Here is a 15,154-nt window from a genome sequence, read left to right as displayed (position 1 = left end):
TACAAATTTGACTATGGAGGTGCATTATACTGTTTGTAGTTCTATGGGATGCATTGTACTGTATGGAGGACTATGTATGCATTATACTATATGGAGGAATAGGGGGGTGCATTATTCTATATGAAGAACTATGAGAGGTACATTATACTATATTAAGGACTATGGGGGTGCATTATACTGTATGGAGGATTATGGGGGTGCATTATACTACAGGGAGGACAATGGACTGTGCATTATACTATATGGAGAAATATGGTGAGTTCATTATACTTTTGCTATAGTGCTCCATGACTTCTATGAATGATGATTATAATGTTTTCTTTTCTATACATTAAGATAAGATAATCCTTTAATCGTCCCACCATGGGGAAATTCAGAGCATTACAGTAGCAAGGCAGGAACAAGTACAGATACAGATGCATAAAGGCATTACATTGACAGTAGGTAGGTACATATACGGGGAAAAAAAAAAAAAAAATTTAACCGGACTGTCACAACTTTGGATCTATCAGTTCACTGATAGATCCAAAGAACAGTGACAGAACAGGGGACATATACTAAGATGGGATATGTATATATATATCAGGATGGGGCACAGATTAAGGGACATGAACCATGATGAGGATATATACTAGGATGGGGTCAGGATGAGGCACATATATACCAGGATGAGGAACATATATACTAGGATGGAGGGCATATATATCTCAAGAAGGGGGCCACAATCCAAATCTTGCACTGGGGCCCATTGGACTCTAGTCACATCATTGGGAGCAGTGTAACAATGAAGGGATGGGGGGAACCCTACCTAGTGGTCCTTTCAAATGGCTAATTGGCTGACTGCTGGACTCCCTGATGAACCAATATTGATGACTTAAGGAAATAACTGACCAAACAAACAAAAGTGTAGCCTATTGGCAATCAGGTTACAGCTTTCATCTTCGCAGTGCCAATTTTAAAATGAAATATGGAATCTCATTTTTTCTTAAAACACTTCTTCAGCGTGAGACTCCATCTTATTGTATTTTACACACCTTTGTCCTGAGCTCCAATAATAACAGAAGATTTTCGGTGATGTGTTAGTACATAGTGATATGTGCGGCCTGATCAGCTTACGGCTAGACCTTGATATTCATAGTGTTATCCATAACTGTATTTTCCATAGCGCTATAGTCATATTCCAGTTTATGCCATCATCCGGGGATAGAGATCTCTGCTGTGTCCCAATGTTAATGCAGATGTTTATATGTAGGTGAGAAAGGTGAACACGGTGACCAAGGAGCTAGTGGGATTCCCGGATTCCCAGGAAAGCCAGGAGAAGCAGGTAATGATAATGAATGATGCACAATTATGTTTGTCGGTCTCTCGTTCTACATCTCTTGTAATGAAACTCTGCTCTGCTGACCTCTGTTCAAATTGATTCTGCTGAAGGAGAAACAATCTCCTCCGAGATCTGTCAGATACATACATTCTGCAGGTAGCAGACAGGCATACATTGATAGTTGCCTGTGTGACTGGAGAGCAAACATGTGCTTCTGCTTAAGAAATGCTGTTTAAATAATTGATTTAACCCATTAGCTGCCAGGGAAAGACCCCTAAACAGATTGTTACACTTGTTCCCTCTGGCAAAGAATGCGGTGTGTGTTCTTGATAACTGTATAGCAATTATAGAAACACAGATGCTTTTCGAGTCTGGTGCTAAATTTTGTGGTATTTTAATTACTGCAGTCCTACAGAATGTGTGCACTCATCACTGGAGGAACAGGACCCACTTAATAACATATACGCTTCACTGCCAAGCGGAACATTCTAATTTGGGAAAGTTATGGTGAATTGATGGGATAAATTCTTGCTTAATGTTGCTAGGAAGAATTGCTTCAAGTTTTACATAGCTGTCGGAAGAAGAGGTAGGCGATGTGTAATTTTATCCAAGCCTTATCAATACAGAGGGAAAATAGCGTCTCTGCTTATCTTTTATTATGGATGACATCACTAAAAGCTAGTTCCCCCAATGTGACCCATTGTAACCACGAGACAATGATTTATGGCTGGTTGGTCTCGAATGTTGGTATCTTCCTAATGCAATCATTGTGACTGAACTAACATTTTTTTTCTTAAAGGTGCTTCATATTTAAAGAGGATCAGTCACTTACCATAAACGTATACAGGTGCTTCTCACAAAATTAGAATATCATCAAAAAGTTAATTTATTTTAGTTCTTCAATGCAAAAATCACCAACATTAACAGAAATAAACACTTGAAATAGATCACTCTGTTTGTAATGACTATATAATATGAGTTTCACTTTTTGTATTGAAGAACTGAAATAAATTCACTTTTTTGATGATATTCTAATTTTGTGTGATGCACCTGTACGTTGTTATTTTACTTAGTCTAAATGCTGCGGTTCTTCCAGATCTGGAGTTGTCTTTTTCATTCTTGTGTTGCTCTGTTTCTGAGACACGGCCCTATATTTCTTGTATAATAAATTTAGGGTGGATTCTTCATGTCTTCGATGTGGGCACCTTCTTGACTACAACACCCTCTTGGCTATTAAGATCAGCTAAGCATACAACAAAGACATACTGATTGTGAACCCCATTGGGGACAGTGACGATAATGTGTGCAAACTGTAAAGTGCTGCGGAATATGTTAGCGCTGTATAAAAATAAAGATTATTATTAGGGAGAATATAGGAAATTAGGAGAATAAGGAGTACTCTGGTGAGTGAGATAAAAAAATTCAATTTTTATTAGACTGTAATATAAAAATTAGAATGTGACATGACACTTTGCAGGAATCAACAGAAGCCATGGGGTTGCTACTCACAAATGCAGCAATATTACCCATGTCCCGTTCATCCAAATAAGGAATGCTAAAGGTGCTTCTGTGCTAATAGGTAAATCAAGGCAAGTAACCACCAAAAAGAATAATATCCTGCAGTGGGGAGGTAGTTAGAAAGCCCATGTAGGGCAAGCTCTTTCCAAGACAAGATGAGTAGGACCCCAGGACAGGTGGCGATATGGAGAATATACCAGGAAAATACCATACAATCGGCTTCATATTGTCACAGTCACGTGTGTCTGGACGCAGCGAGTACCGCAAGGCGAACCCATGTGACGCACGTGACCCTGGATACACCGCCTTCAGTGGGGCGAATTTAAATAATAAAGGGGGAACCTGGGTAACATTAACAGTGGTGGGCCCTGCAATAGGGAATAGGGAAGTGGAGACCTCCTGAGCTCCCCTGAGCCAGTGTCCCTGCACTCCTAACGTTCCCTATGCCGGTTCCACACCGGGCGCGCAACAGGAACCTAAAAATCCTAGCTCGCCCTGACCTAAACCCTCACTAGGGAATTGGTCGGTGCAGAAACTAATCCCACCACTGCACTAAAACACACATGAGGAAAGATGACAAAACAGGGGAAACACCACTTAGCAACAGAGCCCACCACCTGCGTGCATCTTCCCCTCCACCCGGATCCATCATCATATCTGGATCCTTCACCATAGTGCAGCCTTGAAGCAGAGTCCACCACCAGTTGCAGAAGTCCAGTAACAGAGTACCAAAGATGAGTTCAGCTCCTGCCCAAAAAGTCAAGCATGCTTGAGTCCAGCTCTCAGCAACCAAGTCCTGCATGCTGAGTGCAACTCTCTCCATAGTCGTCACTCCACCAAGCCATGCAAGCACTTCCTGCCGACACCATAAACTGTGACTCCACCACATCATGCCAGCCCTTTCACCTTGGGGAACCCCAGACAGCACCATGGGGACACCAATTCCACCCACCTGTCTGGTTACGTCCACCTGTATGAACAAGTCCCGCTCACCAGCAGCGACTCAAGGGGGCTTTTGCCAGAACCGCAATTTGCCAAAGCCGCCATTTTGATTTCCTGGTTACCTGAGCAGAGGCCCGAGACCCAGATAACTGCTGCTGCAGCGGCTCTAACACACCTTGCCGCTCCCCACTCACCTCAGTGAGGCCCGGCAGCAATTACTCACAGGTCTCCACATGGCCAAGGCTCACCAGAAAAAAAAAGTAAGGTTGGTGATAATGTCATGGTCACGTGTGTCTGGATGCAGCGAGTACCGCAAGGCGAACCCATGTGACGCCCGTGACGCTGGATACACCGACTCCAGTGGGGCGAATTTAAATAATAAACACGTGCAGCTGGATACACTGCCTCCAACTGGCGAATTTAGACATTACACGTATATACAAGTCTGGAAACCCCGCCTCCAGTAAGGCAAATTTAAATAATAAAGGGGGAACCTGGGTAACAATAACAATGATGGGCCCTGCAATAGGGAATAGGGAAGAGGAGACCTCCTGAGCTCCCCTGAGCCAGTGTCCCTGCACTCCTAACGTTCCCTATGCCAGTTCCGCACCAGGCGCGCAACAGGAACCTAAAAACCCTAGCTCGTCCTGACCTAAATCCTCACTATGGAATTGGTTGGTGCGGAAACTAATCCCACCACTGCACCAAAACACACATGAGGAAAAATGACAATACAGGGGAAACACCACTTAGCTTTGCTCTGTTGCGTACGCTCCTAGCAACAGAGCCCACCACCTGCGTGCATCTTCTCCTCCACCCGGATCCATCATCATAACTGGATCCTTCACCATAGTGCAGCCTTGGAGCAGAGTCCACCACCAGTTGCAGAAGTCCAGTAACAGAGTCCCAAAGATGAGTTCAGCTCCTGCCCAAAAAGTCAAGCATGCTTGAGTCCAGCTCTCAGCAATCAAGTCCCGTATGCTGAGTGCAACTCTCTCCATAGTCGTCACTCCACCAAGCCATGCAAGCACTTCCTGCCGACACCATAAACTGTGACTCCACCACGTCATGCCAGCCCTTCTTGCAGACCACCTAGCTGCCACTCGTCCCCTCTGGCTGGGCTGCGCAGGACTCAGGTTCAGCTCCTTCCTCACCCAGGCTTGCTTCCCAAATGACGAACACAATCTCACCAACAGTGATTGAACCCACCTGGCTCCCTTTTATAGAGCCTAACGCCTGATTTGTAATTGCGTGCACATTAACCCTAAAACTAAGGTGCGATACCACTCACCACCACCGGGCAACTTAGAATGAATGACACCACGTGTAATAATTCTAATGGCCACCGGGGGGCAATCAACCCACTTTGGCACCAAGCCAAAGGAAAAAAAGTTAAATTTGTGCATTTAAACTATCAGATCCAGCCTGGATCATGACACATATATTTTGGGAAAAAAAGAAAAATATCACTAACCCCAAAAACATAATGAAAATGGTAAAAAGCAAATAATCATTTTTTATTTTTCAATATTGTGCTGTAGACATAAAATTAATATTTAAGTTTTTGATCCCCTTCACTCAAAAGAAGCGACTGAAAATGCTCTTTCTTACATGGGTGGAAAAAATAAATTGGGGAAATAGTGATATAGCTATGCTATGCCTTGTACAGGACATGAAGGGTCTTGCATTGCCCCTTCAGGCTGTGAACCATTGATAATATTGGACATGAATTACGGACACAGCCTAGCCAAGCTTGGTTGTCTGTGTTGTTAATGGACTATGATTAGAATGGAGAAAGCCTTGGATATACATGCTGGCCTCCATATTCAATCAGTGTGTCCATGTGGCCACCTCACTGGTGGATCGGAGCTTAGCAGACCTCTGACCTTATTGTTGAGTGTCATACCTATCAGACATTTATGCACATTTTACCTACCTTGCAATCATGCACAGGGGAAGCAGTATTATTTTTAGCTGCATGCTAAACACATTTTTTTAAGGTCTCCATAACATTATAATTTAGGTAGTTTTATTTTTTTTTACTGCCTAACGCCAACAACTTGTGGATGCTGGAATTGTTGATCTTTGCTCTTAGCTGTTAATACAGTTCAGTAACTGCTAATTACATATGTTCCATAAAGTCATTTAGTTCTTAAAACCATCTAATGATATACCTAACTCAGTGCACCTCCTGTGAATTTTCATTATTTTCATTGGAATAGTAACCACCCATAACAGTTTTGCAACTTTTTTAAAGATATTTATAAGACATGTTAATTGCTATAATTGAAAATCCTTTCTTTAGCACCTTAGTGCAGCATAACATTATTTTAAGTTTAGCAACTTCTAAACTGCTAGAGGTGAAGATTATAACTTGTAGGCTATTTTATTTTTTTTTTACACTCAATAAAACTTTAAGGGTGGATTTACACACAGTTTTATGAAATGTGAAATACAGGATACGGACAAAAGTATTGGGAAGCCTACACGTGATGCCTACAGGATATTGTGTCGTCCTTTTCTAAATCCATAGGCATTAATGTGGCATTGGTTTGCCCTTACAGCTAAAACAGTTTCCACCTTTATTGAGGCTTTCCACAGGATTTTAGATTGTTTATGTAAGAATTTTTGTGTATTCATCCAAAAGAACATTTGTGAGGTCAAACAATCATCTAGGACCAGAGCGCTTTGCTCCTAATCTCCATTCTAGTTTATCCCAAAGGTTGAAGTCAGAGCTCTCTGCATGCAGGTTATGTTCTGCCACACCAAATTCACCAAACCCTTATAGATCTTGTTTTGTGTATTAGTGCCGTCATGCTTGAACAGAAAATGACCTATCCCAAACTGTTTCTACAAAACTAGGCTACAAAGCTACAATTGTTCACAAAGTGTTGGTACACTGAATGATTAAGATTTCTCTTCAGTTGAACTGATAGACCTAGGTTATCCCCTGAAAAACAACCCCATAGCATGATCACTCAACCACCAAACTTTACAGTTGGCACACTGCAGTCAGGCAAGTAGCGTTCTCCTGGCATTCAGCTATCCCAGACTTGTCCATCAGCATGATTTATTATTGTACAGAACTTGTTTCCACTGCTCCAGAGTACAGTGGCGGTGTGCTTTACACCACTATAATCAATGCTTGGCATTGTGCTTGGTAATGTAAAGCTTGCATGCAGGTGCTCATCTGCGGAAAGTTTTTGTGCTGATGTTAATGGCACAGAAGGTTTGGGACTCTGCAGTTATTGAGTCTACAGAACATTGACAGCAAAAAAACTATGCGCCTTGACAATTGTCTACTCTGCTTAGTAATCCCCATTTGTGACTGAGCTGCTGTGGTGCCTAAATGCCTCTATTTCCAATAATACCACTCACAACTGATCATGGAATATTTAGAAGGGAATACATGTCCTAGCCTGGCTTGTGGCAGCGGTGGAATTGTATTCCAGTGAGCTCTTTGTAACAACCCATTTTTTCACAAATGTTTGTAAGAATACACGGCTGGATTTTATACACCTGCATCAATGGGACTGACTGAAGCAAAAAGCAAATTTCTTGATTAATAGGGCTCTTACCTCAGAGAAGGACTGTTCAAATCAGGTACAAGCACTCAGTGCATCATGGTGTGGGCATTTAATTACACCTTCCCACCTGCTTGTTTTCAATTTATGGCCACCTTTCTATGGCCCTATAAAGCCAGAGCTGTCAATCAAAGAGGAGGAGGAAAAACAAGCAGGTGTAATTAAATGGCAATAAGTTTAGCCGAGGTGTGAAGAAGCGGAATTGCCTCCGGGTAACGATTAGCATAGTCTACTACTACTAATATCTGATGGTGGCCATGAGCTGACTTTACAAAGGGCCCCACCAGATCTATAGTAATCCGTTCAAAAGGTACCTCTATAATAGGCAGGGGAACCAATGGACTATGAAAATTTGCGGTGTGTGTGGTCAGCTAACACTCTGGCCATGAATCCCAAACCTCTGAATAAATCCTGGACCAAAGTACTGTTTAAGAATAAGCTCTTGTGTCTTTTTAACCTTAAGTGACTATCCAGCATGAGTTTGTGGGATATCTTAAGCACCACCCAGCAATAGGAATGGGGCACTAAGGCTGTTCCACTACTTCATCCCTGATTTTGTCAACTCGATATAGCAACTCCTGGTTGACTGCCATACGCGGAAAAAACGCATCTGCCCCCGATTGCTGAGCCATTCCATTTACCTCTATCACCTTTCCCCACACTTGAGTCAAGGTGGGATCCTGGAGCTGAGCTGTCCAAAACATTCCCAGTGAGACTTCCAGCTCCGGGATTGATAAGGTCTCCTCAACTTCTCCTTCCTACACCTCTAAGGAAAACCTATCGGGTTTACACACTTTCCCTATGAGGGTGACCCCCTACGGCAGGTATCCCTGATCTTCGTGATCCATGCCCGAACAAACCTTTACCCTGGGATGGTTTATTTCACAATTCCACAGAGATTAGAACAGGGGCATAACGACCCTCATAAATGATTCTCTTCACTGCCTCACAATGCGCATAAATGAACATCTACGTAATACAAAGAGAAAATCTGGGAATCGTCCCTTATCTAAACATTATACTATGAAGCATGGGGTTATGCTAGAGGGCACAGAACTGAGGGCGGTCTAAAAAATGGAAGAAAACTGCAGAGGAGGCGAATATGTTAAACGTATGTCATGGTTGGAAAACCAGTGGATTTTTGAATTAGACACATTAAAACCTAAAGGGTTAAACAGCGAGATTGAGTTGTTTGCCTGTCAGTGAATTATCCAAGGATCAAGGTGTAGCTGGATATGGGAGCTATATAAAGGGTTAAGATCACCTGATGGATGTCTTTCTGAGGAAGGAAACCGTAGTTACCAAAACTTGTTGGATTGAAGCTGAAATCTCTCCAGGATTTGTACCAGTAACGTGACATCACACTACGCTCTACCCCACTAGTGATTTACCTCCTTTGCACTCCAACGACTAGCACTTCCATCGGATGTGCGCTGCTGTCTGTGGCCCCACAACGGAGCTTCAGATTCAGATCCTGAACTGCCATTTCGAGAACCCTGCTACACCTCACATTATGGACTACCTATTTGTTAGAAGCATATCGGTAACATGCAATGAATTAACCAGACTCGACAACACACAGGCAGGTAACAAGTACTGAGTATACACTATGAAATCATGCCTGCAGGTCGAATAACTGCGAGCACAAAATCGTGATTGTAGTCTAAACAGATGTGATACTATCTTTTTTATTGAGCAACCTCTGAGTATTAATTGAAAATCTGCTGGACATTGTGCACATAACTTGGTTTTGAAAGGTATTAAAATAAAAAAAAACAAAAAAAACATGTTTTTTGCACTCCTATAGATATAGGAGTTAACATAGGGGTTTTTATTGTTTATTTGTACTAGTAGTAGGATAAAGTTGTATATCATTAGTCTGCGATTTGCATTATATATTGTTTATTTACTCATGATTTGTGGCAATTCTATTGTATGTTTCCAATAGCTGGAACATTTACTTGGTAATAAAATTATTCTAAGGAGCAACAGGTGGATTTGTCACATAGTTTGCTAATTAAGCAGTAGGGAGTTAATAGCGCCATTGTTGATAATACTATATTAACTTAGGGATTGCCCACTTTCTCTTTTTTTGCGCAACTTTCCACAAAAACTAAACAGCACTAATGTCGATAAAGTGGCTGCCGTAGGAACAACTTGTGACAAGACCTGCCCATCAGCCCGAGTTAATAGAAAATCCGCTTTCCCACGTGAGGCGTTTTATAAATGAAGCAGGCTAATTGACTGATCTGGTCATATGCGCCTCCACCGGCAGCCACTTAATGAATAGACGAGCTTGTCAATTTTTGAGGAAAGTGCAATAACAAGAGAAAGTGGCCAATTCGTTTGAACTTCTCCTTCCTGTGTAATCTGCTTCTGGAATCGATTGAAAAACTGCTTTGCCAAAGGAAAAGAATACAGAGAATTAGGATATATGAAATGATTTTACACAGTTATAAATGAATATTGCAAAATGTTAGTGTATCATAAAAGTCAGAAAACTTGTAAAGAAGCTTACTAATTTTTTCTACGGAGGAGCAGTAAGAGCAACTCTAAACCCCAAATATTTGGTAGATGCACTACTGGCCTAAGCGGCAAACATTTTATCAAATAGGAGCTCACTTGTATACAGTGTGCCACCTGTAAGATCTGACATTAAAAGGAATATTAGCTGTGCCATATTCCTCAAAGTGCAGCATCAATGGGATCCCTACACAAAAATTTGCTAATGGCATACCATTTGGCAGCACGCCTGTGTTAAATCTTTAACCCAATGTATATTACCAAGTGATAACACTTTATACTGACATATTGTAACATACTGTACATTTATATTTGTATTAACCTCATGGCCTCTTTAGCAGAGTAAGCACTCCGGCAATTCAGCAAGGCCACCAGGGAAATAAAGGGTCTGTAATATGGATCCAGAAAGATTATACCATTTGTTACATATCTATTAAGGTTACTGTTAGAAATAGAAGCCACCATTCCAGTGTGAACAGTGTTTCACTTCAGTATAGATTTAAAGCATTACTGATAAATAAGCTAAATAGAGTAAAATCAATATGATATGTACTAGTAAAGAAAAATGGCTGTGTCAATATGAGTATCATATTTGTAATGATTTGAAATCAGGTAACCTCCTTGTGGAGAGTGCTAAGTGAGAGGAGACTTATAGAGCATGCAATACTGGAAAATGAAATATGCACATATTCTCTTTAGAGAGGAAGAGGAACTCTAGTACCTCCTATTGGGGTAGCAATCCTAAAAATCCATATTGACCTCTTACAAGTTTTGACACATGACTTGGAATAAAAAGCCAAACCACACACACTCTATTTAGAGACCAAATGGTTTAGGGTGTTTGCCCTCAACAGGGCAAAGCTGGAGCTCCGATTTGGCTAAGTAACAAAGAAAGACCCCTGTCAGATGCCTCTCTCTTAGCCAAATCAGACCTACTCTGTACTAATGAGGGTCAAACACCCTGAAACAAGTTTCTTCAAATTGAGTGTCTCTTGGATTTTTATCCTAAGACATGTGGAAAGGCTCATTAAAGGATCAGCCTTAACATTTAGAATTGCTACCTCCAATAGGTTTAACTAAAGTTCAAGTTCTCTTCCTCTCTAAAGAGAGTATTTGTATGGTGTATAAGTCTCCTTATGTCAGTTTGGCACTCCTCACAAGGAGAAATATTTTTCCTTAGACCCTCAGATAAAGGTCTGTCACTTAGCCAAATCAGACCTGCTTTGCAGTGATGTGGGGCACACACCGAGAAAGATGTGTCTGCAAACTAAATGTCTGGTTTGGCTTTTTATCCTAAGTCACATAGCAAAGTTCCTTAAAGCATTAATATTGACTTTTAGGATTGCTACCCACAATAGGTGGAACTAGAGTTTCAGTCCACTTCCTCTCTGAAGAGGATATGTGCAAATCAGGTAAGACATGGGGCTTTTCCTGCCTATTCTTAGTGATATACCGATATACCCAAAAGCACAAGTATTAATATGATACTTCTTATCTATTGTACTTCATAGCAATAAAACAGCTAATGTTGGCTTTTTGACTTTTTTTAGGCGAGATTGGACCTAAAGGTGAAAAAGGAAACCTTGGACTTGCTGGTATGAAAGGACAAAAAGGAAACAAAGGCGACATGTGTGAAAATGGCACAAAAGGGGACAGAGGAGAAAAAGGAGAGCAGGGCTTAAATGGCATTGATGGGGAAAAAGGAGACAAGGGTGAAATGGGAGATATAGGTGAGAAGGGTAATTATGGAGAAACTGGAGAAAAAGGAGATATAGGAGAAACTGGAGAAAGAGGATTAAAGGGAGACAAAGGTATTAAGGGTGATGCTGGGCTAAATGGTATGAACGGTTTTCAAGGAGAAATTGGAGAAAAGGGAGAACCAGGACAAAAGGGGGATAAAGGTGAAATTGGCCCTCCTGGTTTAATAGGCTCGCCAGGTCCAAAGGGAAATTTTGGCTTGAAAGGGGTTAGAGGCCTACCAGGGAAGAAAGGATCCAGAGGTCTCAAAGGATCTAAAGGAGATAATCATAAACCCACAAGATCTGCTTTCACTGTAGGTCTATCAAAACCTTTCCCTGCCCCTAATGCTCCAGTTAAGTTTGATAGAATATTGTACAATGAACAGGATGAATACAACCCTACAACTGGTAAATTTAACTGTACAATCTCTGGAACCTATGTGTTTGCATTCCACGTTACGGTCAGGGGACGGCCTGCGAGGATTAGTATTGTTGCTCAAAATAAAAAGATGTTTAAGAGCCGTGAAACTCTCTATGGCCAGGAGATAGACCAGGCCTCAGCGATGCTGGTCCTGAAGTTAAATGTTGGGGACCAGGTTTGGTTAGAGGTTTCCCGAGATTGGAATGGTATTTACGTGAGTAATGATGATGACAGCATATTTACTGGATTTCTGCTATATCCAGATGACACTGTTGAAACACAATTAACATAATCTGATTAAATATTATCAGAATAAGGATTTTAATCAGGCACATGTTTTTGGATACATTTTAGTTCCATTTAATTAAAACATAATAATTTCCTAATATCTAAATTTAACATTGATTTCTTATGACCCATTAATTAATTATGGAAATTCGAAACATTCCCTACTCTGTATTAGGGATACAAATCTTAAGTATCCATTGAATCATCAACATTTGTCCTGTGCGTTTTTCAGTTTTATTTTTCCAATCAAGTAATTCTACTGTGAATAGAACAAATGTATAGCTGTAAATATATATTTCACAATTTCTCAAATTCTATATACAACTAAATAAATTGGATCAATAAACATTTGGAAAGAAGCGTAAGAACATTTGTCATTCATTACCAACTGAAATATTAATGAATTATTATCACTTACTATCAACTGATATACCACTTGTGTGTTGTATAAAGGGCTTTTTGCCATTTATAAAGGGAGAGATTCTCATGCTGCTAAATTATAAGGGAAGAGCCAAAGTTGGATTTTGTGTACTCTCAGTAGTGGCATAACATAGGCTGCCAGCACCCAGGGCAATGAAAGTATTTTACCCAACTTAACCGGTGGCCCATTACCAGTCTTCCAGCGCCTTCTACTAGTCCAGTATTTGAACTCCTTATTTGCCAAGGACATGTATTGTAAAATACAGATGTAATTAAGAGAAGACTTAAGGTACTGTCACACTTAGCGATGTACCAGCGATCCCGACCAGCGATATGACGCGGTCAGGATCGCTGGTACATCGCTAAGTGGTCGCTAGTGAGCTGCCACACAGGCAGATCTCACCAGCGACATCGCTGGGGACGGGGATCGCTACTTACCTGTCAGACGCGGCGATCCTGCGTCCTCCCGCCCGGCTCCACGTGTCGCTCGTCCTCACAGCAGGAAGCGCAGCAGGAAGCTGACGACGAGAAACAGTCCTGAACGTTCTCGCGCGATCAGCGATAACCAGCGGGGGAGCCGGTCGGAGGCAAGTATCAGACACAGAGATATCGCTAGCAATATCGCTATAACGTCACTAGTTATAGCGATATCTCTTAGTGTGACATGCCCTTAAGCTCACATTTCTGTACTTTCCGCTTGTCTGCTCTTATCAGAGAAACCAACAAAATTCATGTGCACCTGTATCAATTTGTATCAGTTACGTAAATGGAAGCAAAGAGCCCAATTATTATATAGTCCATTTGGGTTCCTTTTTATGCCAGTCTTTAGAATTGAAGAAATAGTTCTATAAGTGGGTCTTTTTTTCAGCTCTAAAAACTGACAAAATGGAATCCAGGAAAGGTGGGGCACACGTCTACTTTCGTTTTCATCATTAATTAAACAGATCCTTTTTGCACATAAATATCATTTGTCTGATCCTCTAAATAGAACAGACAAATTGATTTTCAGCCCTGCTTCCTGCCCAACACCAATCTACCCACATTTCTAACCAGCCTGCCTGCATATATTGATATAAGAAAAGCTGCATTTGATGCTAATTCTCACTGTGTCTTGAGTTTATTACCACAATTGAGTATAGTGCTTTGGCGAATTATAACGAGGGCAATCTGGGCTACCGCCTGGGGCCTGTGACTCTGGTGGGGCCCATGGTCAGATTGCCCTCATTCTAATATTTTTTGCACCACCATAGAAGGCGCTTATTGCCAGTAGGGAGGGTTCCTATGTCTCTGCTGCCGGCAATAGAGAGACAGAGTGTAGCTGCAGCCCATCGCCTACTCTATGACTCAGCCAGAGCAATGATGTCATTGCACGGTAGCATTGTTTACCATGTTAGCCCATGCAAGAAGAGAAAGGGAGAGCGCTACAGGGGAGGTGAGTTATTCATGAATTGGAATAGGAGATGGGTGAGAGAACAGTATGTTATAATGAATTGGGATGGAGATGGGTGAGAAATCAGTATGTTATGATGAAAAAGGATGGGGATGGGTGAGAGAACAGTATATTATAATGAGTTGGGATGGGTGAGAGAACAGTATGTTGTAATCAATTGGGATGGGGATTAGTGAGAGAACAGTATGTTATAATGAGTTGGGATGGCGATGTGTGAGAGATCAGTATGTTGTACTGAATTGGGATGGAGGTGGATGAGAGAACAGTATATTATAATGAGTTTGGATGGGGATGGGTGAGAGAACAGTATGTTGTAATCAATTGGGATGGGTGAGAGCTCAGTATGTTATAATGAATTGGGATGGGTGAGCCGCGACGGCCAGGAATGAAGAGGATGGCATCGTAGGAAGATGGGAGGCGCAGGACCGGACCACGACTCCCTCCGGACCCGAACTGGAATGCCCCTGGGTGAGTATAATCTAACTCATTTTTCTTCTATTTCAGGTAACATCGGGGGCTTATCTACAGAATGCTGTAGATAAGCCCTTGATGCCGGTGGCCACAGCTGATAGGCAAAAAAAAAATTGATGACAGATTCCCTTTAAGTTTGGGGTATGTAAATAGAATGAGTCAGGGATATCACATGTACAGTATTTATAATGAATTGGGTAGTGGTAGGAGCTCAGTGGAGGGTTGAGGATGCAGGAGAGTGACTGGTATTGAATTGGTGGAAGGAGCACAGGGGCTAATTAATTCATATTTCTATTGGGTGGGAAAAGTGACTAATTATTTGGAAAGCCATGTACACTCACTTTAGTTGATTTATTTATATATTTTATGCATCCATAAGGGTATTCAGTGAAATATTGGCTGAAATTATTCTTCCATTGTTTTATTGTTTTAATTTTTGATTGACCTTAACAGGTGTTTATTACCTTCATTTTACTT

At 41.4% G+C, this 15,154-nt stretch overlaps 1 protein-coding gene across 1 annotated transcript in view; it reads left to right on the top strand.

Moving 5' to 3' along the window:
* The window catches only part of OTOL1 (otolin 1), a 33,496-nt gene extending 21,156 nt beyond the window's left edge, over window positions 1-12,340 (top strand). The window contains exons 3-4 of the mRNA XM_073578950.1: window positions 1,253-1,324; window positions 11,439-12,340. Of these exons, the coding sequence (XP_073435051.1) occupies window positions 1,253-1,324; window positions 11,439-12,340 (974 nt within the window). The remainder of the gene's footprint in view (window positions 1-1,252; window positions 1,325-11,438) is intronic.
* The last annotated feature ends 2,814 nt before the right edge of the window (window positions 12,341-15,154 follow it).

Source organism: Dendrobates tinctorius, unplaced genomic scaffold (genome assembly GCF_039654945.1).
Source record: "Dendrobates tinctorius isolate UK_male_01 unplaced genomic scaffold, ASM3965494v1 ptg000060l, whole genome shotgun sequence".
NCBI classification, from domain to species: domain Eukaryota; kingdom Metazoa; phylum Chordata; class Amphibia; order Anura; family Dendrobatidae; genus Dendrobates; species Dendrobates tinctorius.
The sequence above is the reverse complement of the archived record's forward strand: the minus strand, read 5'-3'. Positions and strand labels throughout refer to the sequence as shown.